The sequence below is a fragment of the Tyto alba genome, unplaced genomic scaffold, assembly GCF_018691265.1.
Source record: "Tyto alba isolate M040663 unplaced genomic scaffold, T.alba_DEE_v4.0 Super-Scaffold_2, whole genome shotgun sequence".
In the NCBI taxonomy this organism is placed as follows: Eukaryota; Metazoa; Chordata; class Aves; order Strigiformes; family Tytonidae; genus Tyto; species Tyto alba.
The window spans coordinates 582401-607968 of record NW_024881282.1 but is presented as its reverse complement, the minus strand read 5'-3'; the positions used below and the strand labels follow the sequence as shown (position 1 = coordinate 607968).

Below are 25568 nucleotides of genomic sequence, written 5' to 3'. Positions count from 1 at the left end.
GGGTTTTAGCTCCTGGCAGAGACAGGGCTGCTGCTGGGAGTGACTACGTCCAGCTCGTGCAGTGTGTTTGTCGTCTGCCTGCGGAGGTCGGTGGACGTCCGCCGCCTCCTTCCTCTGCCCAGCTCCTGCTGCACAATCCGGCTTCTGGGCTCGTTTCACCACTCGACAAGAGATTACTTGTGCCCCGGCAGAGCTATCCGCGCGAGAGCGCACCCGGAGCTACGAGGAGTGCAAGTCAAGGTCGTGATCTGGCTGGTTGCGTCCTGACAAACGGCTCTGCTGGCGGGGGCTGCGGGAGAGACCCTGGAAGCGGCCGGGGAGCCAAGTTTTGGGTCGAATGGCATCGGACCCCCCCTCCCGGGTGCTCCCGGGCTGCGTGCTCCGGTGCGCGGCACCGGCGGCGGCGCAGAAATGACCCGAGGTCTGATGAAACGCAGCAGCCGGGGACCGAGGGCAGAAACGTCAAACAGAAGAGCGATAGGTATTTTCAGCAGGAAGGGGAAGGGACTGTGTGAGCCGCTTATGCGGGACGGGGGTGGATTTGCTCGTCACAGGGAGCGGGGCTGTGGGTGCAGGGAGGGATCTCTAGAGGTCTGTGCCCACCCCAGCTCAGAGCAGGTCTAGGTAGAGCAGGTTGCCCAAGGCAGTGTCCAGACAGCCATTAAATATCTCAGAGGATGGAGATTCCCTTTACTCTGATCCTGATACAAAGTGCGACCACCCTTACGGTGAAAACGCTTTTCTTGGGGGGGGTCTACCAGCAATTTTCCATGTTCTGGTTCATGCCCATGGTTTCTCCTGTCACCGGCACCTCCGGGAAGTCTGGCTGTGTTCTCCGCCCGCTGCCACGGGAGAGCTGCAGGCACCGGTGGGCTCTCCCTTCGCCTTCTCCTCTTCAGGCTGAACAAGCTCGGTTCCCTCGGCCGCCACCGCTACCTCCTTGTCTCCAGCCCCCAAGCGCTCGGGTCAGCCTGCCACCGGCCGTGCAGGGACACGTCTGCAAGGACGGGGCGTGTGTCTCCTGCAGCGAGTCCTGCCCGGGACACGGGGAAGGGTCCGGGGGTGGCTTCGGCCAGGACCGGCTCCTGCTGACAGCCAGCGGGGTCCGGGCACCGTGGGGCTGTACCCCCTCCTGCTAGCTGAGGCTGATGCCACTCGCAGGGCAGGTCACCCCCGGGCTGGCATCGCTGGAGCCTCTGGGCAAGCGGGTCTCCGTGCAGCTCCCCGGATTTGCAGCCTGCTGCCTGCAGGACGGTCCTCGAGGGGTTTAATTACCGAAGGCTCCGGCGGTGCTCCAAGCAGAGCGGGATGGGGGGGGGGGGGTTCCAGCTGCACAGACCCCGGTGGGCACCGCGGCAGCTGAGCCTTGGAGCGGGTCCCTCCTGCAGAGCCACGGGGTCCCCCAGAAGCGGGGAGGACCGTGCAGCTTGGGGGCTTCTCACCATCCCCAACGCCGGCTCCCGCCCCACCACCGCGGGCTGCGCTGGGCTCCCACCCGTGGACCCTCAGCCCCCGATGTCCCCCCCCCCCCCCCCGCACCGCTCCCTGGCCCTGACCCACCCCCCGGGCTCCCCACCGTGCCCCGGGCTGGTGGCGGTGAGGGATGGCCACCCTGCACCCCAGGGCAGCAGGATGAGGCCCCCGGTGCTATCGCAGGGAGCCGGGTCGTGTTTGGGCTAAAGCCACCGGCAGCTGTGGCCAGTGCCACCCCCCCTGCGCTGGGCCAGGGTCTCCACGGTGGGTCTGCATGACCCCCCACGTGCACTGGGACACAGCGGAGGGGGGTGTGTGTGTTCCTTGAACGTTTTCCTTACAAATTCCTGGTGGCAAAGCAAACGCACACTGAAGAGTGATTCACTGGTGGGTGCGCAGATGGGTGGTTCTGGGGTGCTGCTCTCACCAAACCACCCCAGGACCGGGGGCGGCCGACGGGGTCTCTGGTCACGGGCGATGGGGGACTGGGGTCAGCTCCTTCCCGGCTGCCCCGGCGCAGGATCGGGGCCGTTGTGGCTGCCGGGGTGTGGTGCTGCTGGGGGGCCCCCGGTGCAGCCCCCGCTGCTGGGGCATGGCAGGAGCCGGGCTGACGTGGAAGCGGCACGCAGAGGCTGGAAACGTTTATACGGCAGAGAAATAAAAGGGCATAAACAGCATACGACTGATGTCAGGCTCTAGTTCTGGCCACGATTAAGTAAACTTTGGTGCGTTTTCTGCATTCTCAGCCACCCAGTATCGGTTTAACTTATCTCTTACCACCCCGACCCAAACCCTCCCGGTGCCGCGGCGCTGCTCCGAGTCGGCCGGCGTCGGGAGGAGCTGCTGGGCCGACTTTGTGTGAGAATGGATGGATCTGGCAATTAAAGAGGGAACTCGAGCCATTCCTCTCGTTCTGTTCCTCATCCCTTTCAAACGCCGTGAAGTCCGGTCATCAGGCGCAGCTCGTGGCACCCTGCATCACCCGGCCTTGCGTTTACCAGGGGAAGGGGAAAAGGAAAGGGAAGGGGAGGAAGGGACTGCTGTAGTGCAGCTCTCTTTGGCGTGTAGTGACCGTGGCTCTCCTTGTCTGCCACGTTTACGGGATTAAGCTGTTGCAGATGCTGATGCTTGAAGCCTGTTGAAGCCTTGTCACGGGACAGCAGCCCCTCTGATAGTTTTCCAGGGCCTTTCTCGCTGTACGTCCTGCCGCTGGCTTACAGCCCAGACTAACATTTGGCACTTTCTCCCCTCTCCTGCAGCCGGGCTCACGCCCCGTGGCTCAGCCCCTTCCTCCGGGCATTGCCCCAGCTCGTCCCCCTGCCCTCACCTCTGCCCGCAGCTCTCCCCCCAGCCCGGCCGTGCTGGAGCTGCTCCACAGGCTCGGCCTCTCCTGCCAGATCGGATGGAAATCCCTGGGCACGCCTTCATATTTTCCCCTTGATCTCACCGTCCCTGTTAGCCAGGGTGATGCTTTGCATGGGACAGCAGCTCTGCTTGCCTCCTGGTCCGCAGCCCCTCAGCATTGCCCCCTCTCCCCGTGCCCCCTCCTCGCCCGCTGCTGCCCATCTCCCTGCGCCCCGTGTCCGGCAGCCCCCAGCCCCATGCCTGCAGGCAAGGATCTCGGGGTGCTCGGCAGCAGCTGGAGCACGGAGCTGGGGAGGGATGGGGAGAGATGGATGGGGAGGGATGGGGAAGGTTGGGGGGGACAGGGAGGATGAGGGAGGACAGGGAGACATGGCCTTGGGACCAGGGGGGCCAGCCATGGGCTCACGGTGGTCCCACCACCCCCCGCCTCAGCAGACCCCCTGGGAGGCTCCCTGGGAAGATGCCTTTTTCCCATCTGTGTGTCCTGTTCCCCCTCCCTTCCCTCTCTCTGGTCTTCCTCCCTGGCTGGCTGCGAGGTCTCCCGTGTGGCGCGGGGGGCTCTCCCTGCGGGGCGCTGCCGTGGGCACGGGAAGGGGCAGCTGCCTCTTGACCACCTCCCATCTCTTAACAGTTCCCGGAGCAGAGGCAGCAGAGTGCCGGGCGACGTTCCCCCTCGCCGTGCCCAGCCTGGAGCCAAGAGCTGCTGCAGAGACGGCGGGACGGCGTGCGGGCTGCCGCAGAGCCCCGGAGCCCCACGGCGCGCAACGGCTGCTCGCAACGGCACCGCCTTGCCTCGGTCGAGCTCCTGGAACCCGGTTTTGGTCCCTGCACAGCACAGCTCTGGTTGGTCCCCCCGGGCCGTGCCTGGCAGCAGCGAGAGCCACGGCGGGCGCCGAGCAGCCCCTGCTCCGCAGGCAGACCTGTGATCGCCCTCGAGTCGGCTCCACCACCGAGACCAGCGGCCCCTCGCCCGGGCAGGGGGGACGTGACTGGAGAAACGGGGAGGGATGGGACGGCGCAAGGAGCCCGGTGTCCCGAAGGGAGGGCGAGGAGAGCCCAGCCTGCTGCGGGCTGCAGGGATGACGTCCCCGAACACGGAGTCCTGGCAGGCTCCCGTGCTCACGTTTTCTTTCAAACACCGAAGTTTGGACTGTGGCGTTTCCTTGAAAAACTCCCCTACTGCACAGGGCTCTGGGAAAGGCAAAGACTGGGAGAGCAGATGACATCATTATCCTTTCTGCTTCTCCCTAAAGCTTTCAGAAGCCCTGAGGAAGAGGACTCAGAGTAAAGATGGTCTCCTTCCTCCTTCCAGTTAAGTCCTCCACCAGCCCAGATTTTATCCTCAGTGGCGAGGAGCCAAGGAGCAGTACAGAGTCACTTGGGAAAAAATTTTTAAGTGCTGTCGGATACAGACCCCGGCCTGGAGCAGAAGCCCCTGGCGGCGGACGAGGCGGGAACGCAAACCCTGCCCAAAATCCAGGTGACACTTGCTCCTTCCCCGTGCCCAGCGACAGAGGTTTGGCAACCAAGGGCAAAGCTGGCCACCGCGTGCCCCGGGGAGGGGGGGGGACCCGCACGGGCTGGCCCGTCCTGGTACGGGGAGGGGATGCCTGGCAAGGGCCACCCTCCAGGCAGCAAATCTAGCCGTGCCGGTGCGGTGAGTGGTGCTCCCAGCCCAACCCCAGCCTTGCTGCCGGCGGGGAGCTGGGAAAGGTCCCCAAAACAGCCGTGCGGCGGATGCACGGGGTGCCTGGCCGAACAGCATCCTTGGTCTCTCAGCAAAGGCTGCCCAGGAGCCACAGGTACCGCGGGGACGAGGGCAGGTCCTCTGATGGGACGGGAGCGGGTACAGAACGGCAGCCAGGGAGAAAAGCCGGCGTTCCCTGTGGAAGGAGGATGCCAGGGGAGTCCCACCGAGACCCCCGCGGGGGCCGGTGCTGCCAGCCGGTGCGGGAACGCTCTGGCACCGGGGCAGGGTGAGGCGAGAATTAATCTGCTCGCAGCGCTGGGTTAGCTGATGCAGCTAATTAGGCTCTGAGGAGCCGCAGCAGGATGCCGCAGTGATGTGTGGCACAGGAACGGGATCTACCCCGCGTCAGTAAATGGAAAGCGACATCCATTTCCCGTTTTGCCTGTGAAACGATGAGTTCGGAGCTTACCACTGCCGCTCGGGAGTCAGATCCCCCCAGGGGGTGATAGCTGTTCGGGTGCAAGTGGAAGTTCAGTGCTCAGGGGTGGTCAAAAAAGCCAATCAAGTGCTAGGGAAAGGAGCAAAGGCAATAGTGGGGGACAAACCAGAACCGCCTTACAGTCCCTTTCTCAAACGGGAAGAAGTCCAGCGTGGCAGCAAGGGCCATCGAAGGGCTGGAGCGAGCGCGTGGGGTGGGCGTCCTGGGTGGGGAAAGACGCCTGCGCCAGTCCCGTACTGGATCCATGTTGGAGAATGGCTCAGAGACAAGGGTCCTGTGCCTTTAGCCAGTAGGTTGTAAGCCTGCATGCCTAAGTTGTGCCTTGCCATGTATTAAGAAAATCTTTGAACGAACGTTGGCGCGGGCTCTGCTCATACAAAAAGAAAAAGGGGGAATTGTTGGAGAATGGCTCAGAGACAAGGGTCCTGAGCCCACCGAGCAATTGTATGATCAGAGCCTGCTCTAGCTGCTGATGCTGGGCCTCACTAGGATTTGCCTGCAGCTGCTGATACAGGAGGAATGTCAAGGACGCTTCAGCCCTGTGTACCGTGGTGTGTCGAAAACAGGTTAAGGGGAATTAGGAATAGTGGTCTGAGAAATCTAGTGTTATGGTAATGGTGGTCTGAGAAACATTGTGTTACGGTACTGTCGTGTATCGAAAACAAGTCAAGAGGAATCAGAAATAGTAGCATGAGAAACTTAGTGTTATGGGAAGCTTGTGCTGTAAGCTAACTGCAAGTAGGTGGACCGTGCGAATACGACCTTTAGAGCTTAAGCCAATCAGCTAGTGACTAGTAGGCATAATAATTATCATTGTCTGGATAAATATATGTACCCTGGACCAATAAAGACACACGTTGATTGATGCTCTATCTCCCACACTGAACCCGTCTCGGCGTGTCGTTCGCCCGCGGCCCCGCAGATCCAGCCTGACCAGGAGCGGCTGCTGAGCGGGGCAGCAGCTGCCCTTTCAGTCTGTCTCAGAATACGGCTCCGACAAAAACTGCAAGTCTGTTGATTTCGAAGAAGTTTTATGTTCTAGCAAATGCTTAACATCTTTCTAAATTTCATATCCTTCCTTGCTTGCCAAGATCTGACGGCTTCACCGTCAAAGAAACCGAAAAAAAAAAAAAAAAATATGTTACAAGTTTCTTCTGTCTGAAAAATTTCCTCCTGATTAAGTTTAGCGAGGGCTTTGCTCGGCGGCGGGAAATGAACCTTTCTGCAGTATCAGCTGCTGGCTCGGCTCCGGCTGTCCTCTGCTCGCGGGCGTGGGACGCAGCCGCCCAGCAGTCGGGCAGTCCTGCCCAAAGACGCACCCGCCTCACCTTTTGTGTTAAACTTTATGGATGAAAGCGTGCCGGGCACTCCGGTGATGATTTATGCCGGGTTGCCAAGTGGCTCCAGCGTCCCTCTCCCCAGCTGAGTGCTCCCGTTAGGAGGCAGCTTTTCTCCTACGCCCGACGAGCCGATGTTTGCGGCGAGCACCCAGTTCTCCTCTTCGGAGAGCGCAGTCCCGAGACACCTCTGACAGAAGTGTGGGGCTGAGCTGCCGGCTGTAAAAGAAACACCGGTGTCTTTAATAGCAACTACGTCGTCTTCCCAACACGCATGTAATTATTTTAATCCACGGTACTGCTCCTAATCAGATTATAGACAGTCTCGGCGAGCCTGTCTGTGCGTAAGCGGGTGAGTTTGAAGCCGTGCCCTGGGAGGTGGATGCGGGAATCCTTGCTGCAGCCTGGGAGCTCAACATCTGGAGGCGACAGAGGATAAGACCCCGGGGGTATCCGTCATCTTTAGAAGTTCCAGGCTTGCACGGGGCAGCTCTGGGCACCAGAAATTCCTCTTCCAGAGCGCTGCCTTGTTTGCCTCCCCAGCCGGCAGAGCTGCTCTCGGTCTGCCCCTTCGGCGTGACTTTTTCTCCCGGGTGCTTTTCTCCTCTGCTGCCCCAGCTCCCCCCACCTGAGCCCCCCCCCAGACCGCCGTGGTTCCCGGGGAAGAGCAGCTACCCCTCCCGTGCTGTCCCCACCGGCGGCACAGCCGGTGTCACAGCCACTGCCCAAGCCTGGCACCGTGCCGGGCAGCTTTGGGATGGATCTCGGCGGGGCTGGATCTGATTCCCAGTGTGTCCCCAGCACGGCATCCAGGGGGTGCTGAAGATTTGTTTCCATATATAACAAAATATCTTCATAAAGTGATCTGGATGATGGGACCAAGCATAGCCCGATGAAGTCTGCTGATGATGCCAGACTGAGCGGGGAAGCGGACGCCTGGGAAGGGAGAGCCACCCTGCAGGAAGACCTTGGCTAGGCTGAAGGATTGGGCTAAGAAGAACCTTGGGAATTTCAACAAGGACAGTGTAAGGTCTTGCACCTGGGAAAACATCATCCAGGAGCGCAGCCCTGGCTGGGGAGCAGCTCTGCAGAAAGGGATTTACCTGGGGGTCCTGGGGGACAAGCAGCTCAACACGAGTGAGCAGTGGACTGCAGCGGCGAAAAAAGCCAACGGGGTGATGGGCTGCATCACCAGCAGGGATAGAACAGTCTGCTCTGCACTTGTCAGGCCACGCCTGGAATACTGTGTTCAGTTCTGGTCCCCGCTACACAAAAAAGCTGTGGCCGGGCTGGAGAGGGCCCAGAGAAGGGCCACGAAGATGATCAAGGGACGGGGCAGCCATGTGAGGAAAGGCTGAGAGAACTGAGTTTGCTCAGCCTTGAGAAGAGAAGCCTTAGGGGAGACCTTATCACCATGTTCCAGTGTTTAAAGGGTGACTACAGAGGAGATGGAGACTCCCTTTTTACAAGGAATCACATGGAAAAGATGCGGGGTGATGGGGACGACTTTCTCACTGGGAGATTCCAATCAGACACAGGAGGAAAATTTTTTACAGTGAGAACAATCAGCCACTGGAATAATCTCCTCAGGGAAGTGGTGGGTTCCCCAGCACTGGACACTCTTAAGGTTCAGCTGGACCAGGTGCCGGGCCATCTCGTCTAGACTGAGCTTTTGCCAAGACAGGTTGGACCAGATGATCCTCGAGGTCCCCTCCAGGCCGGTATTCCGTGATTCGACGAGAAAGAGGAGTCAGAGCCATTGCAGAGTTCTCTGACAAACTCCTCCACTGGGAAAGATGCGTTTTGCCCATAAACAACGTCGCAGAAAATTCAGCCAAGGACAATGGCATCTGCCTAGGCTTTCAAGAAGCTAGCGGGCGCGCGGGACCAGAACTAAGGTTCTTTCTTGAACTCCATTCCTTCCTCGCTGGCGTTTCACAGCTGTCTTTGAAAAGGCAAAACCAGAACAGCTTAAAATAGGGGCCCCGGTGATTTATGTTATTTGGGGGAAATCATTTATCCTAAAGGCAAGTGGGCAGATTTGTTTGGCCAATCGCTGCCAAATGGCTTCGTGCACTGCGCGGGGCGAGGGCTGCGCGCAGCAGCCGGCGACACATCTTCGTGCACCCCGGCTTGCGCAACCGCTTGAGGTTTTTGTGCAGCTGCTCAGTGCGACGGGAGCTCGCAGGCACGAGCGGACCCGCGCGGCACAGCTGGCGATGGCTCATTAATGGCAACTCTGAACTCGCCACCTGCAGAGATGCCAGATCTCATCCCGCTGCACGGACCAGCAGGTCTCTCGGCGTGGTTTTCTGCTCCGGTTTCTTTCCCGGCCTCCAGACCACAGCAGGCTACCGCTGAAACGGGGTGGTCGGGGAGACGCCAGGGCTGCTGGGCTCACCTTTCTCAAGGGGAAAAAGGATTTTTGCTCACGATTCGGCAGAGCTTCCAACTAGGTTTGAAGTGGGGGGAGGGATAAAATCAGGCTTCCTGGTGATAAGCTACGGGGTGGCACGGCAAGGTTTGAGGGGTGGCGTGCTGCTGAGGGCTTTCGCTCCGCTCCACGGTGTGCTGTGCACATCACTGCGTTGCTGTAGGTGGGTGGGGGGCGGGGGGTACAGACACCCAGGGCCAGGGCACAACCCACCCCCGCCCACCCTCCCTGCCCGGGGGAAGAGGGAGGATCAACAGCCGGCACCCTGCAGCGCCCACGCGGTGTCACCGTCTTCTGTGAGTCGCCCCGGGCTCTCGTCGCAGCCCCACAGCCAGCACCTGCAGTGGAGCACAGGAGGGGCACGGTGGGGCACAGTGGGGCACAGGAGGGGCACGGTGGGGCACAGTGGGGGCACGGTGGGGCGCAGTGGGGCACAGGAGGGGCACGGTGGGGTGCAGTGGGGCACAGGAGGGGCACAGGAGGGACACAGTGGGGCACAGGAGGGGCACAGTGGGGCACAGGAGGGGCACGGTGGGGCACGGCACGCCCCAGCGCCCGCGGCGGTGCGGCTCCCCTTGCCCCGAGCCTGCTGCTGCCCACCCCCCGCGGTCTCGCGGCTGCTCTCCCACCATCACGCAGCAGCAGCAGAGAGCACGAACCTGCCTTCAGGGGCCGGGAGGCCGGGGCCCGGGATGCTTGCACACCGGTTGGGCTGGTGACGGTCCCTTCTCCTTTCAAGGTCGGTGGTTTACGCCGGTCGGATGGGGACGCAGCAGCAGCAGCGCAGAAGCCTGGCTCAGCAGGGCCAGCCCAGCTCCTCTCCGAATCCCGGAGCCGCCTCATCCCTCCCCAAGGGGCTGCCTCAACACGGGTGAGAACGAGCCCTCGCCCAGGGCAGCGCGGCTGTTTGGGGGAGAGGGAAGGCTGGTAAACGCGTTCTCCCCCCGGCACCAGCGGCCCTTCGCGGCAGTGACAGCCGGCCGCCCTCCGCAGACCCCCTCCCACCTGCCTCCCCCCCCGCTCTGCTCGAGGATGAGGGGACTCCAGCGACCAGCTCCGCGGCCCCAGCACAGCCACCCTCCTCCAGGGCTTGCGGGAAGAGCTGCCTGGTAGCCCAAGAGCTGCGCGCCGTGCTCTCCCCTCGCCTCTGTCCCCAGCCCCTGGTCAGCCAGCAAGCAGCCCCGAGGCTGCAAGCAGAACTGGCCCTCTCGTGCTGCTCCCTACAGACACAAGGAGAGCAGGCAGAAGCTTTCTCCCGCACGGGCAATCCCTGCCCAAGCCCCGACCCTGCGCTGGAGGAGCAGGGAAGGTTCCCGGCTGCACCGCCCCGAGCTGCCCGGGGGGAAGCGGCTGGCAACGCCTGCTGCCGGCTGGTTTGCCCCTCCTGGGTGCGAGGGCAGGGCAGCCCCTGCTGCCTTCCCACCTCTGCCCTTCCAGCAGCCGTGCCAGGCCCCGTCTCATCTCCCCGCCGCCCGCCTGCCGGTGCCGCCCAGCCGCTTGCTGCGCCTCGCTCTGCCCAGCCCCGTCCTGCTTCCCTCGGGCTGAGCAGCGCAGAAGGGAAAGAAAAAAAAAAAAAAAAAAACAAAAAACCAAAAAGTTTTGTTCACAGCACCGCTCCCTCTCGGGCACGGTATCGGGGCTGCATCTCCCTAGGACAGCCCCGTGAGCCTCCGTGCCTGGCCAGCCAGCTCTGCTACCCGTGAGACGTCCCCGTCCCCAGCGCCGCGTGCGCGTCGCCAGCCCGCTACCGCGTCTAGAAAAGGGAAGCTGGAGTCCCCAGGCTGTGGGGCTCCAGGCAGAGGGCACTCCACCAGACAGGGCACGCGTGAGCAGCAGGAGAGAGCTGGTCTGCGAGGTGGGTGACTCTAAGGAAAGGCTGTACCCTCCCCTACTCCTGCCTGGAATCAAAGGGGACGGGGGCTGCAGCCACCAGCTGCTCCCCCCACCGGGAGAGACAAGCTCCGGGAAGCGCGGGCTCGGGGAACAGCAGGGGTGGAGAAGCAGGCCCCAGGTACAGAAATAAATCGATATATTAGTGTGTACAAAACATGCTGCTTCCTCTGTACAGTGCCCCAGCCGGGCGCAGGCTCCCCACGGGGAGTTCACACGTATATAAATAAGGCCCGGACAGCTGCAAAACAGTATTTACAGCCCGCGGGGGGGGCTAGCGCCTGCTCCGGGGCCAGCCCCACCAAGACCAGCTGCTACGCCCAGCCCGCGGGATCCTCCGCCCCAGCCTGCCCCGGCTGGGTTCATTTCAGGTCCACATCGAAGTCCAGCACCAGCAGCTTGGTCTCCTCCGTGCCGTTGCGGCTGCCCACCGCGCACACCAGCTTGGTGTTGGAGGCGCGGATGCGCCACACGACACCCCCGCTGCCCCCGCTCTCCAGGGCAACCAGGTTGCGCACGAACTCGCCCGTCTTGAGGTCCCAGAGCTTGACGGTACCGTCATCTGAGCTGGTCACCACGAATTTGGAGCTGAACTGCAGGCAGGTGACGGCGCTCTGGTGCTTGCTGGGGCCTGGGAGCAGAGGGGTAACCTGTCAGCGCCGTGTTCCCACCTCCCACCCGGGCTCTTCGGGAGCAGCCGCCCTGCCCCGGCCGTGCCGGGAGCGACACGACCCCCCCAGCTCCAACAGCCCTGGCCGGGGGGGGAGCCCCTTCCCTCCCCCGGCACTCACCCTGCAGCGTTTGCAGGCACTGGCCCGTCTTGATGTCCCAGATCTTGACGGTGGAGTCGGCGTTGCCGGACACGAGGATGTTGTCACGTAACTCCATGCCGCTCGTGAGCGACTGGTGCCCCATGAGGGTGTGCAAGCAGTTTCCACTCTCTACGTCCCACACTCGGATCGAAGTGTCCAGAGAGCCGCTCACGATGTGTGTCCCATCAAACTGCCCACGAGAGACGCAGATCAGCGCGGGCGGCGCAGGGAGGGGAGGCGCGCTCGCGGCAGGCTGGCGGCAAGAGACCCGGGGCACGGCAGGTCGAGCGTCGTGCTCACGTGCCCCCTGGTGAATCAGGGCACACGCGTGTGTGGCAGCCCCTTCCCTGCAGGAAGCAGACGCGGTGCGTGCGCTCCCACAGGGCATGCGTGTGCGTGGGGAGGTGGGGGCAGAGCCTCTCACCTGCAGGGAACAGGCACGGCCCCGCGTGTCCCTGCAGCACGGGCGTGGGGTGGGGTGGGGGAGACAGCCTCCCACCCGCAGAACCAGGCCCACGTGTCCCTGCAGCACGGGCGTGGGGTGGGGGAGACAGCCTCCCACCCACAGAACCAGGCCCACGTGTCCCTGCAGCACGGGCGTGGGGTGGGGTGGGGGAGACAGCCTCCCACCCACAGAACCAGGCATTGCCCCACGTGTCCCTGCAGCACGGGCGTGGGGTGGGGGAGAGAGCCTCCCACCCACAGAACCAGGCCCACGTGTCCCCGCAGCACGGGCGTGGGGTGGGGGAGAGAGCCTCCCACCCACAGAACCAGGCCCACGTGTCCCTGCAGCACGGGCGTGGGGTGGGGGAGACAGCCTCCCACCCACAGAACCAGGCCCACGTGTCCCTGCAGCACGGGCGTGGGGTGGGGGAGACAGCCTCCCACCCGCAGAACCAGGCCCACGTGTCCCTGCAGCACGGGCGTGGGGTGGGGGAGACAGCCTCCCACCCGCAGAACCAGGCATTGCCCCACGTGTCCCCGCAGCACAGGCGTGGGGTGGGGGAGACAGCCTCCCACCTGCAGAACCAGGCATTGCCCCACGTGTCCCTGCAGCACGGGCGTGGGGTGGGGTGGGGGAGACAGCCTCCCACCCGCAGAACCAGGCCCACGTGTCCCTGCAGCACGGGCGTGGGGTGGGGTGGGGGAGACAGCCTCCCACCCGCAGAACCAGGCCCACGTGTCCCCGCAGCACGGGCGTGGGGTGGGGGAGACAGCCTCCCACCCGCAGAACCAGGCCCACGTGTCCCCGCAGCACAGGCGTGGGGTGGAGGAGACAGCCTCCCACCCACAGAACCAGGCCCACGTGTCCCTGCAGCACGGGTGTGGGGTGGGGGAGACAGCCTCCCACCCACAGAACCAGGCCCACGTGTCCCTGCAGCACGGGTGTGGGGTGGGGGAGACAGCCTCCCACCCGCAGAACCAGGCCCACGTGTCCCCGCAGCACGGGCGTGGGGTGGGGTGGGGGAGACAGCCTCCCACCCGCAGAACCAGGCACGGCCCCGCGTGTCCCTGCAGGACATGAGTGGGAGTGGGCGGGGGGGGGCACGGGGAGCCCGGCTCTCACCTGCAAGGAGTAGACGCGGTTCGTGTGCCCCTGCAGCGTGTGAGTGCAGCTCTCGCTCTCGGGGTCCCAGACTTTCACCGTGTAGTCGTACGCGCCGCTCACCACCTTGTGCCCGTCGTACTGCACGCAGCGCACGGCAGCCACGTGCCCCATCAGCACGTGCAGGCACTGCCCGGTCTCGATGTCCCAGAGGCGCAGCGTGGCGTCCCGCGAGCCGCTCACAACCCTGCGGGCAGAGGCACGGGCGGAGCCCCCCCCGCTGCGTCACCTCCGGACCTCACCCCACCGAGCCAACCCCGCACACGCGAGCTTGCCCCGGGGCAGCAGCCCCTGCTGATCCTCCCCAGGGACGCCCCCTTCCCACGCAGCAGCTTCCCGCTACAGACCAGCCCAAGCCCCCGTGGCCTCTGCACCTTCCCCTGCCCCACTCCCCACGCCAGACCGGCCCAGGCCCCTGAAGCTTCCACACCTTCCCCAGCCCCAAAGACCAGACCGGGCTCCGAGCGCCGCCGCCCCCTTACCTGTTCCCGTGCAAGTGCATGCAGCGCACCGTGGACGTGTGCCCGTACAGCGTGTGCACGCACTCGCCCGTGTCCGCGTTCCACACCTTGAGGGTCCGGTCCGTGGAGCCGCTGATGACGATGCTGTCCCTCATCTGGGAAGACCACACTCCCCCTGTGTGGCCAACCAGTGTCTGCACACACTGCAAAGAACAAGGCGGGAGAAGCTGGTCTGGGAAGGGCTGAGCGCAGCAAAGGGAACGGCAACGCGCAGGATTCCCTCCGGGCGAGGGGTCGGCGAGGCTCTTCGGGTCAGCGAAGCAACTCCCCGCAGAGAGACCCTGGCCCCCACCGCAGAGCCCGCCCTGTGATACTGACCACTCGCTATTCCAAACCCAGGTGGGTTTCCTGCCCTTCTCGCCTCCCCACGCTTGCCGACCGCCTGTGGAAACGCAGGCGTGGCCAACCCTTGCTCCTTTCTTACCGCACCCAGACTCGCTCTCCCCGCTGCTCCTGCAGCCCCGCGATCTGTCAACCCCTCTCCCCAGCTGCGCTTTGCCGGAGGCAAAATAAACCCACCGAAAAGGCCGCCATGCCCCTAACACCCCCCACCCATCCCTGCAGCAAGGCAGGGGATCGGCGTGACCCCCCCCCCGGCGTGGCAGCCCCGCCGCGGCCGTGGGCGGGAGCTCACCTCCCCAGTGACAGCCGACCACACTTTGAGCGTGTTGTCGTCCGAGCCACTGACTATCCGGTTGCCGCAGAACTGCAGGCAGGTAATGACGTGGTCATCGTGTCCCTTCAGCACCTGCGTGGAGAACACCACGAGTAAGGAAGGAGGTGGGGGGGGGGGGGGGGGGGGGGCGGGGGGGGGGCAGCCCGGCAGAGCCTCGGGCCTCGGAACGGTGGGGAAGCAGAAAGTGCCGGGGGGGAGGAAGAACAGATGGGTCCCTGCAGCGGCTGGCACCTCCCCGCTGCTGCTCAGCAGGGCAGCAGCTACAGCGGGAGCTGGGGGGGGCAGTTGTTGGCTACTGCTGGGGAGCAGTGGGCTACCAGGAACTCTAAAAACACAGATGGACCTTGTGGCTATTAAGGCCATGCAAGCTATCGAGCTCAGAGCTGACGTTCTGTCCTAGACCAAAATCGGGTGGCCGTCAGCCAGGGCACGTTTAGGACCACCAGCTCTGTGCCACGTGGCAGCGAAGGCGGGCAGGGGTCCCCGCGGGCAGCACCCCGAGGAGCTGGGCTCACGGGGGCACAGGGACCCGGGGGGGGGGCTGGGGAGAGGGCTGCCTGGAGCCACTTTGCTGCGGGGGGGTGGGGGGGTGCAGAGCACCGCTGCTCACCGCCGGTGCCACCCAGGCGGGGGGGCTGGGGAAGGGGCTGGGGGCACCGGCGGCCCGCAACACCGCGGCAGGACCGAGACCGTCCCCGCAGAGCCGGCGAGAAGGGGGGGCTGGGGCTCTGCTCCCCCTGCCCCCTGCACAGGGACGGGGGGGTGGCAGGGACCCTGGCAGGGGCAGAACAGCCGAGAGCTCCGGAACCGTGTGCCCGGGACGAGGCTCGGGCGAGCCCCGGGAGGGCTGCACCGCTGCCGGGGTGCCGAGGCTGGCGCAGAGAAGGGGCGAGGGGCTGCAAACCCCTTCTCTGGGGTGCAGCAACCCCCTTCTCTGGGGTGCAGCAACCCCCTTCTCTCTCTGGGGTGCAGCAACCCCCTTCTCTCTCTGGGGTGCAGCAAACCCCTTCTCTCTCTGGGGTGCAGCAAACCCCTTCTCTCTCTGGGGTGCAGCAACCCCCTTCTCTGGGGTGCAGCAAACCCCTTCTCTCTCTGGGGTGCAGCAACCCCCTTCTCTCTCTGGGGTGCAGCAAACCCCTTCTCTGGGGTGCAGCAAACCCCTTCTCTGGGGTGCAGCAACCCCCTTCTCTCTCTGGGGTGCAGCAAACCCCTTCTCTGGGGTGCAGCAAACCCCTTCTCTGGGGTGCAGCAAACCCCTTCTCTCTCTGGGGTGCAGCAAACCCCTTCTCTGGGGTGCAGCAAACCCCTTCTCTCTCTGGGGTGCAGCAAACCCCTTCTCTGGGGTGCAGCAACCCCCTTCTCTGGGGTGCAGCAACCCCCTTCTCTCTCTGGGGTGCAGCAAACCCCTTCTCTGGGGTGCAGCAAACCCCTTCTCTCTCTGGGGTGCAGCAACCCCCTTCTCTCTCTGGGGTGCAGCAAACCCCTTCTCTCTCTGGGGTGCAGCAAACCCCTTCTCTCTCTGGGGTGCAGCAACCCCCTTCTCTCTCTGGGGTGCAGCAAACCCCTTCTCTCTCTGGGGTGCAGCAAACCCCTTCTCTGGGGTGCAGCAAACCCCTTCTCTCTCTGGGGTGCAGCAACCCCCTTCTCTCTCTGGGGTGCAGCAAACCCCTTCTCTCTCTGGGGTGCAGCGTGACCCCCCTGCTGCTGGCGGAACCCGGCATCGGCCGTGCCGCCAGCCAGAGCACACGGAAAGCTCCCGGCAAAGCTGTGCCGGGGGGCTGCTCTCTGCAGGCCGGGACAGGAGGTGCAGGAAGCTGGCAGCACCCGCAGCCTCCAGGACCTTTGCCATCCAATATTTCCAGGGGAATGCCTCAGGCCTGTGCTTCCTGAAGACAGGCCAGACCTGTGAACCTTTTCCTGGGGCGCTTCTAAAATCCTGAGCGTTGTTCTCATCCTACTGGTCATGGATATTTCTCTGGTACTTCCTTCCTGTACAGCTTCCTAGACGTCAAAGCTCTGGAGCCTGGTTCTCAGCAAAGACTCCTGAAAGCACCCACCTTGGGGGCTTTAAGCTCCCCACTGCGCCAATTCATGTCGATTTTGTGCTGCCGCATGAATGCAAATTTCCAGGGGCTGTACATGAACCCAGGGCTCAGCAGGCGCCGCTTCCGCAGGTTCAAGGGCTCCTCAATGCCTGCAGGAGGAAAACACAGAGGGATGCCTCACAGTACACAGGCCCTCACCCCACCGGGGAGCTGAGAAGATGCACATCCGTGGGGAGCTGTGCGGATCCCAGCCACAGCACGCCACGTGCAAGAGAGGTCTTTACCTTCCTCGCGGCATTTCTCCCTCCAAAGCAGGTTATCTTCAGCCAAGACCCTCCAGTAGCGACAGGTCTGGGCAGCACGGAGCAGGTCCCGAGGCTCCAGGAACGAGAGGACATAGAGTGCCAGCTGCAGGAGTGGAAGCCGAGTCACAAGGGCACAGTGGGCTCCCGCGACCAGTAACTGGGGCCCAGGGCCAGGGCCAGTCCGTCCCTCGCCCCAACTCACCTCCTTGGGCAGCAGGGAAATGAAGTCTCTCTGGAACTGGGGCTCAATGACCTGCATCATGTACTTGATCTGGGAGGGCTCGCAGCGATCGATGAGCTCATCCAGAGCAAGCAGCTTCTCCGGGCCACTCCAGCGCTGAGGAAGGGGGGGACACACGTGTCGCGACGCCTGCACCCACGGCAGGCCCTCGCAGGGGCCCCACGCGGTGCCTCCGCCCCGGCCCCAGCAGCCACCAGCCAGCACGGGCACGACAGGAGCAAGCCAGGGCTCTGCTGCCTGGGTCCCAGGATGGAGGAGCCACAGAACGGGCTTAGGAGCTCCGAGTCACATCAGGGGGGAACACGGGTGCTGTGTGACGGCGGACAGAGCAACACCCCTCCAGAACAAAAAGGAGCAAGGCGGGGGGGGGGGGGCTATCTGGGCTGCTTTACCTGAGGCAAAAGCTCACTAAAAATCCACCGTGGGACCCAAAGCCCTGCCTGCGGTGGGTTTCATGCAGACGGACCCTCTAGGGCTTGGCTCCCTTCCCGCCGCCCCTCGAACCGAAAGCTTCTCGGTGCCCTCCGAGGTGAGCCCTGGGAAGGATCCGGCCCGGGGAGGTGCCTTACCTGGAAGGTGCGGAGCCAGTCCTGCAGCTCGGGAGGAGGAGCGACCGAGGGGATGCGGCGGCGCCGTGCCTGGCCTGCTTTGGCGTTGCGCAGGTCCCCGAAGGTGGTGGTGGGGCTGGGCATGCAGGGACCCAGCGTCCTGGACAGCAGCCGGGGAGAGACCGAGGCAAAAGTGAGACAGGCCAGTGCTGCTCTGAGCCACACTGGGCAGCTCTCAGAAGGGAGGTCCCCGTGAGGCACCAGCCGTGAGCCTCCCGCCAGGCTAGCCCCCTTCCCCATCGCTCCACCGGGACCACAGCCACGCAGGCAGACCCGTTGGCCCGGCCCGCTCTGCAGAATGACAGAATCACACACGGTCGGGGCTGGGGGCGGGGGGGGGGGGGGTGGGGCACCTCGGGAGGGCATCTGCTCCAACCTCCAGCCCAAGCGGGACCAGCCAAACGGTTTCTGTGTCTCTCTGAGGATGGAGACTCCGCAGCCTCAGCGGGACGCCCAGATGGCTGAGGGATGGGACTGGTAGGAGGGTTTTCCCACCCCGCAGGTCAACCGGTTGCTCAGCATGCGGGACGCTCCTCTTACCTGCTGTACTCGGAGCCCTTGCACAGCTTTTTACCAGGGGAAAGGGCCCGGCCATCCAGGCCGTTCTCTGACTTCCGCTTCATCTGCAAGGAGAAGGCAAGTTAGAGCAGGCTGGAGCAGAGAGCCCTGCGTGCACATTCGGGGTCACTGATCTTCTGCCCAAAGCGACAGAGTAGGAGACTCGGCGTAGGAAGCTTTTTGAGCCCACGCTCACGACGGGGACCTGCAGAGGGAAGCTGAAGGCCACCTGAGCTCTAGAGCTGGCAGAAGGGTCAACTTCTGTGGGCAAAATGGAACCTGGTCCTTCCAAGGGGAGTATCAGACCTGATGGGGGAAAAGGCAGCAAGACAGCTGCGCAAGGACAAGAGCAGTGACTGAGAAAACCTATGGGTACAACTGCTTGGCCCTTCTCTAAGCACAGTTGAACGCGGAGTGGGCAGACCTGCAGCCCGAGCAAGGAACTCGGCACGCTGAAGGCTCCTGGCACAGCAGCCCCACCGACGGGCCCCGGGGCCACTCGATAGCAACACGGAGAGCTGCGCGGGGATGGGGCAGACTGCACCCTGACGTGGTCCCGTCGAAAGCAATCTACATCCTTCTCGCTCTGTCCAGGAGGCGCAGGGTTAACAGGGAACGTGGGGAGAGCGGGGTGGCAACCAGACGGTGCTGTGGGTGAGCACGGGCTGCCCCCTCCCCTGGCTAAAGGGGGGCTCTTTCCCTGCAGTAACTGGCCCGGCAGCAGCTGCAGCCCTGCGTTCAGGGCTGGCCAGGGCTTCTCCCCGCAACGCCCACGTCCCGCAGAAATCTCCCGGAGGCTTTTGCCTGACCCCCCCCCCCCCCCCCAGCAGACTCCCGCTGCCCCAGCTCAGCGTCTTGTGCTGTGATGCCGGGACCCCAGAGCGGAGCGGGACGGCTCCCCTGGGGGTCTGCAGCAGCAGCGACAGCCAGCCAGACACGCAGCCCCTGCAGCAGGAGCTTGTAGTGCCACGGTAGCCCGTGGCCCGCTGCCACGGCTAGCTAGCAGCGGGGCTCGTAGGCTCTGAGGCCACCAGCTACCAGGACAGGACCGCAGGCAGGCAGCAGGCCAGGGTCAGCTCCGGCCGGGGAGCCACCAGCCCCACGGGCAGCCCCGCTCCTCGGGCAAAGCCCTGGCCCGGGCCGTGCTCCCAGCAGGGGTTACCTTGGGCCGCACGTGACGGAGGAGGCCACCGTCCTCTGTCCGCTGCAGGTAGTCTATCCAGCGCTCTCCGATGGTGTAATAGAAGTAGACGTTGCTACCATCCTCCCCTTCCTCGCTGTAGCAGCTCCCCTCTTCCTCTTCTTCCTCCTCCTCCTCCTCCTGCTCCCCGCAGACGGTGGAGCTGACCGGCTCCTGTGCCCCTGGCCCACTGGAGCCATCAGCCTCCGGTCCTGACCCTGGGCTCCCCTTCCCAGAGCGCTCCGGCTCCCAAGGGCCCGAAACCTCCTCCTCCTCAGCCACCACCTACAACAGAGGGAGAGGCAGGGTCAGGCCTGTCTGCTCTCGGGGTGCCCGGGGACCCAGGGACACGTCGGGGGGCTGCCAGCCAGAGCAGCGGCTCAAGGAATACAAGGGCTTCCCTCCGCAGTGCGGAAGAGCGGGGAATGAGCTGAGCGGAGCCGAGGATGGGAACTGGGGGGTAGGCTACTGAGCCCAGGTGCTGCCTGGGGTCAAGGGGCAGCTACGGCCAAGCACGACCTGGAGACAGGTCAGTTCCCAGCCCCAGAGGGAGAGAGGCACCGCTGCAACGTGACCAGCTTACGCCGAAAAGCCGTTCGCCGCGGGAGCACCAGCGGTGCGGAACGCCTCCGAAGGCGCTGGCCCCAGTGCCACGGAGAGCCACCTCCCCGCCCGCAGCCGGGAGCAGCCTCTGCCCTTCACTGCTCAAAGCGGGGAGAGGAGCCGCCGCTGCCGTGCCCGGGCACTGCCCCGGTCTCGGGGAGGGGGCACGTGTTGCATTTCAGCCTCCGGCCCGGCGCGGAGCTCCCTTCGCCCTCCAGCCAACCCGGCCAGGAGCAACGATGCCCCTGGGCAGACTCCCCAGATCAGAGGTCGGTTAGTAGTGTGTGCCCACCCAATGCCACCTGCACCCTTCCTCCCCAAAGCAAGCAGCACCGTAACACCACGCGCACACAAAAAAAAAAAAAAAAAAAAAAAAAAGCAGAAGCATTCAGTAATTGCTTGGAGGAAGCAGAACAACGCCTCTGTATCACGCAGGAATGAGGAACTGTTTTCCAATACACCAATAAAACACTTCAATCAGCAGCCCAGGATAATTTGCACCTCAGTCCTAGAGAGTAGTACAGGAGATCGCTGGCCCACAGCAATTATTTTTGGTAAATCTCGGAACACAGGAAAAACTGCAAAGACCACGAGAGTGTGAAAGTTGTGCCAAAACTGAGGAAGGCAGGAGAAAAAAAATAAGTCTTTACATAGCCTGACATCTGGCAATAGAGAGGCCAGTGGAGGATTCAACAAGCAAATGACAGGGACATACTTTGTACCAGCTGATGAGACTTTATGAAAATAGGTCTTTTCAAATAAAATTGAGTTTATTCCTTGAAGTGTTACATTTGGTTAAAAAAGCAATTACATAAATTACATTGATGAGAAGTACTCATACACTTCTAAACGTTTGACCAGGGCACAGGCTTCTGATGGAAACAGTGGCATGCCACAGGCTCTGAAGGGCTGTCGGGTGAGGGGGCTTAGATCAAGAAAGAGCCAGTGAACAGATCTCAAAATGTACCTGTTCCTGGGAAACTGCAGGTTTTCTGCCGATGGGCCTACTGCAGACCCATAAGGGGGGGTGTGGGTGTGCGTATGGAAAACCACAGTAGGCAGTATTTGTTTTATTGATAATTGGATAAAATCTTTTCTGATTATGTTTCGAGACTGACACTTGGGTAGGTAGCAAGGACAGGACAGCCAGCGTGAGCTGCATGGCTTGGTAAGCTGGATTCACCCAAATGAAATGCATTTCAACGCACCCAGAGTCAATGTTGCCCACCTAAAGACGGGGAGGGCAGAGCCAGCTAGGCACCAGGGACTGGGCATCCTGTAAAGCAATAACTGAAATGGATTGAGCGGTCGCACTCGGCACAAGCTGCAGGCTCGAAAATCTGAACAGGGAAGAAACGCAAGCGGGAAAGCAGTGCTACCCCCTACACTGCCCTACACACTCGAGTCCTGCAATGCCCAAACCGTTTTTAAATGAATCCTTAAAAGCTGAAGACGCTGCTCAATCTCCTCCCCCCAAAATGTTTCAAAATCTGGAACAAGTATTTTGCAGGAGAAGAAAAGAAACAGAAAGGTGTTTCAGTCACAACACAAAAACACACCCAGGGAAGGAAAAACCCTGCTGCTTTACAGGGCTCCTACTAAGCACTGCAACGTTTACTGCAGTTAGGGGTGGGTTCATTTGCATTTAGAAATGAGGCTTCAGTGCACATGTGCTTAAGTGCCTAGCCCTGGACAGACTCCCCAGATCAGAGGCAGACTGGTCATCTCTTCGCACCACCCAGTCAGACTGGACCCTGTTTGGCAGGTAGGCTCGGAGCAGGGCTGGACTCTCGGGCAGAGGCAGTGGCCGGATGAGAAGGCACGACACAACAGCCCATGTGGACACACCTCTTCAGGAGGCAGCACTGAACCCAGGTTTCTCAAGCACTTCCTCCGGCACCTAGAACTGGGGGTCACATCTAGGTCTCGGAGGGTCGCGGACCCTGGGACGCTGCTCCTGGGGCAGCACGGGGGCAGAAGTCGCTGACAGCTCCCAGGCAGTAAAACACCTTCCGACACTCGTCGTCCCCTGACCGCGCAGCGTGCTCGAGAGCTTGGCAGGGCTGAGCTGCTCTTGGGTGAGTGAATTTCCTCAGCCCCACAGGCAGCACTGCAGGAAGATGCACTCCCCAGAGCCGAGCTGGGTGCGTGCCAGCCCGAGCAGACAGCGCGCTGGCCGCCGCTCCCCGCAGACAAGGCGGACAGCAGGGTAGAGAGCTTGGCGAGAGACACGGACTCTGGCCTCCTCAGCTGTCGGTCCAGGGGAAGAGCCTCTCTCCACACCCAGTCCTGGCCTCCAGCGATAAACAATTAGTGGAACTGCACAGCTGTCCGCAGGAGACCTACGGATGCCTAGCTGCTCTGGGGCAGGGAAGGCAGCAGGAAGCCACGAGTGTCCATTGTTTCTACCAGGGATGGTGGGGCAGACGCATCACAGTGGCCAGAGCCGGTCCTGGCGAGGCTCTGGCAGGACACCCACCCACCACAAAACCACCTGGGTCTGCAGCGTCTCATCCCACCCCACCCCCGCCAGGACGATCCCCAAAGCAAGCTCCCTCCTCACAGGGAGGCTGTGGACAGACCGTGTGGCTGTTTGAAAGGGCAGAGCATTCCCTGGGCCTCCCTGTTCCAGTGCCCAAAGCAGGTACATCTCCTCCCCTGTCCCTCTACCAGCTGCCACCTCTCCCGGTGCGAGATCCCCCTCCCCGACTCCTGCGCTGCTGGAGGGGGGGAATCACCCCCACACCAGGGAGGCAGGGGAAGCCTACCTCTCCTTTCCTACCTGAGGCACAGGAGCTTTGCTGTCCCCTTGCAGACCAGGGCTCACCCTCACAGCTTCCTCACTGCTTGGCCTCCTCCTGCAAGTCATCCGCTGACTGTTCAGCTCCAAGATGCGGGTGGTGATGCCTTTGACATGGAGAAGATCATCAAGTGAGTTGAATCCCTTGAGTTCCTGTGCGGAGAGAAGTAAGATTCGATATGGAGCTGAGAAACCCAGGGACCAGCCTCCAAGCAGGACCAAGATTACTCACACCCTCCCTCAAACAGGCTCCTTCCTGGCTGGTCCAGACCTACCAGCTTGCATCTCTCTTACAGCCACCAGCTCCCTTCAGGGGAAAGGGGTCAGGCTGCCACAGCAAGACGATACCTTTGTACTGCAAGTCCTTGCTGCTGCTCCCTTCAGGGGTAAGGGATGCCTTCTGCCCAAAACAGCGATTCCCACGTAATCCCTCCCATTTCCACAAACCTTCCCTGACACGAGCGACAACTGCAACGCCTGCAAGGAACAAGCAACTAACAAGGGCAGCAGGGGCACAACAGCAAAGGCTAAAAGCTCAGAAAGGGGAACTATGCCTTCCAGCTGACTGATACCAAGACTAAGAGCATTCCCTGGCCCACACAATCTCCCTCGTCTGCAGCTCCAGGGAAGGGAAACAGCCCCCTGCCTCCTGCCAGGCACACGCGTGTGTGTGAGCGTGGAAGGCACCCTCCATCCTGCAAAACACCGGGGCGAGAACTGCCGAGCCCTGCACTCACGCTTCCACCAATGGCACCTACACCCCGTACGGGCTCCAAGCAGGTTCTGCCAGAAGCCCAGAGGGCCTAAACCCAGCAGGGACGGCCTGGCTGTTAGCACGGCGGCAGGATCCCAGGGTGGGAAGCATCCACCCTTTGTGGCTAACGGAGACGTCAGCGCCATGACGAGGTTCCAACCATCCTCTCTCAATCTCATCATGCATCATTTGAAGGCTTTTCTGCTGCTTCTCCCCTATAAATAGCTTTGCTCAAAAGCACAGCTCTAGTGACAAACCCCATTTCTGCAAAGCTGTCCTCACCTGTTCTCCTACCAGCAGTCCTTTTGTTTAAATGGCTCTTGCTCTTCCGCCTCCACGGTGTTTACATTCCTGCTGTATTTATAACTGGTGACCCTGCCCCCCTCACCCTCCTCTTTGCCAGGCCAAAAAAAGTCAAGCTCTTCCAGTTTTGCGTTGTCAAGCCAGCCTCCCCTTTCCCCGATTTCTCCTGCCTCACTCTGCCTGCTTCAACACAAGATGCCATATTCCAGCCACAATCTTGCCAGTTATTCACAGCGTTAATGGCAAAAGGGTGGCATTAATCTTCCTGTCTCTGCTACAACCACCACGGCAGATACAGCCTAAGCTCTTGCTCACCTTTTTCGTGGCTGTGTCACACTGGCAGCTCAGTCATCCTGCAAGTGACTACCACGCACAGGCTTTTCTCCTACTCTGTCATTTCCAAATGACAGAGCTAAACAGTCAGCCGAGAGGAGCGGCAGGATCTCCAGCCCATCGTGACCACACCAGACGGGCTTCTGCCCCTTCCACCCAGGAACTAATTTTTTTTTTTTTTTTTTTTTTTTTTTTTTTGCTCTTTACGTGCAACGTCACCTGTCACCAGCCCTGGAGGCTCCGTCCCAAACCCCAGTGACAAGGGAGCTGCTGGGCTGGGCTGCCCGCCGACGGGAAGGACTCTCCCAGGAGCGGCAACGGCCCTGGCCCTGCACCGCCCGCCGGTCCCGGTACGGAGAGCCCTCTCCGTGCCTACGGACAGACGGCTCCCCCGGCCCGCCGAGCCCTCCCCGTGACTGCGGGCAGACGGACAGACAGACGGCTCCCTCGGCCCCTAGAGCCCTCCTCGTGCCTGCGGACAGATGGACAGACAGACGGCCCCCCCGGCCCGCCGAGCCCTCCCCGTGCCTGCGGACGGACAGACAGCCGGCCGGTCGGCCCCCCCAGCGCTCCCCGTGCCTGCGGACGGACAGACTGCCGGCCGGTCGGCCCCCTCGGCCTGCCCAGCGCTCCCCGTGCCTGCGGAAGGACAGACAGCCGGCCGGTCGGCCCCCTCGGCCTGCCCAGCGCTCCCCGTGCCTGCGGACGGACAGACTGCCGGCCGGTCGGCCCCCTCGGCCTGCCCAGCGCTCCCCGTGCCTGCGGACGGACAGACAGCCGGTCGGTCGGCCCCCTCGGCCCCCCCAGCGCTCCCCGTGCCTGCGGACGGACAGACAGCCGGCCGGTCGGCCCCCCCAGCGCTCCCCGTGCCTGCGGACGGACAGACAGCCGGCCGGTCGGCCCCCTCGGCCCCCCCAGCGCTCCCCGTGCCTGCGGACGGACAGACTGCCGGCCGGTCGGCCCCCTCGGCCTGCCCAGCGCTCCCCGTGCCTGCGGACGGACAGACAGCCGGCCGGTCGGCCCCCTCGGCCCCCCCAGCGCTCCCCGTGCCTGCGGCCAGCCGGACAGACAGCCGGTCGGCCCCGCGGCCCTGTTCCCCGCGGCAGCCCCGGACGCTGCGCCCGGGGGGCGGCCCCTGGGCCCGGAGCGGCCCCGCCTGCCCGCCGGGCACGGCTGCGGAAGCCGAGGGGAACGGGCGCGGCCGCCCGCCCGGTGCCCCCCCCCCCCCCCCCCACCCGGTGCAGGCCAGGCGGCCGGCTGCCCCGGGCCGGGCCGCGCCCCCCGGCCCCGCTCCCCGCCCAGGCCCCGCCGGGCCGCCCCCGCCCCGCACCTCTCTCTTGCGCACGATGCCACGGGCGCGGCGGCGGCCGATGCCGCTGAGCGCGCCCTCCAGCTCGGCCACACCGGCGCGGTTGATGTCCAGCTTCCCCCCGCCGGGGCCCGGCCCGCCCGGCCCCGACATCCCGCGGCTCCTCCCGCCGCCGCCGCCGCCGCCGCCGTGCAGGCCCCGCGCGCACTGCGCAGGCGCCGCCAGG

At 63.2% G+C, this 25568-nt stretch overlaps 2 protein-coding genes across 5 annotated transcripts; one reads left to right on the top strand and one right to left on the bottom strand.

Moving 5' to 3' along the window:
* Window positions 1-1588: 1588 nt before the first annotated feature.
* Window positions 1589-8341, top strand: LOC116961977. The gene is made up of 3 exons (XM_042793468.1): window positions 1589-3573; window positions 3611-5273; window positions 5956-8341. The coding sequence occupies exons 1-2, from the start codon at window positions 2941-2943 to the stop codon at window positions 4124-4126; spliced, it is 1149 nt and encodes a 382-aa protein (XP_042649402.1). The 5' UTR covers window positions 1589-2940; the 3' UTR covers window positions 4127-5273; window positions 5956-8341.
* On the bottom strand, window positions 6042-25559 carry LOC116961973 (F-box/WD repeat-containing protein 7-like). Of its 4 annotated transcripts, none has more exons than XR_006165408.1 (15): window positions 25364-25559; window positions 22626-22796; window positions 19223-19525; window positions 18043-18125; window positions 17464-17602; window positions 16856-16990; window positions 16633-16756; window positions 16361-16497; window positions 14262-14375; window positions 13589-13770; window positions 13068-13293; window positions 11480-11690; window positions 11245-11319; window positions 9458-9701; window positions 6042-8769 (listed from the first exon to the last, which is right to left on the bottom strand). XR_006165408.1 is itself a non-coding variant. In XM_042793446.1 (13 exons), the coding sequence occupies exons 1-13, from the start codon at window positions 25493-25495 to the stop codon at window positions 11051-11053; spliced, it is 2226 nt and encodes a 741-aa protein (XP_042649380.1). In that variant the 5' UTR covers window positions 25496-25559; the 3' UTR covers window positions 10811-11050. The 4 variants fall into 4 exon arrangements, 1 of the variants encoding a protein (XP_042649380.1); XR_006165409.1 differs by having other exon boundaries at window positions 6042-8765; XR_006165410.1 differs by having other exon boundaries at window positions 6042-6583; window positions 9503-9701.
* Between the last annotated feature and the right edge of the window lie 9 nt (window positions 25560-25568).

Coding starts and splice junctions, on each gene's coding strand:
- LOC116961977 (XM_042793468.1), top strand. CDS start 2,941: ATGCTTTGCATGGGACAGCAGCTCTGCTTGCCTCCTGGTCCGCAGCCC. Junction 3,574..3,610: donor CGGGACGGCGTGCGGGCTGC/CGCAGAGCCCCG, acceptor CGCAACGGCTGC/TCGCAACGGCACCGCCTTGC.
- LOC116961973 (XM_042793446.1), bottom strand. CDS start 25,495: ATGTCGGGGCCGGGCGGGCCGGGCCCCGGCGGGGGGAAGCTGGACATC. Junction 18,126..19,222: donor TCCGTCACGTGCGGCCCAAG/GTAACCCCTGCT, acceptor TTCTCCTTGCAG/ATGAAGCGGAAGTCAGAGAA. Junction 16,498..16,632: donor GGAGAAATGCCGCGAGGAAG/GTAAAGACCTCT, acceptor TTCCTCCTGCAG/GCATTGAGGAGCCCTTGAAC.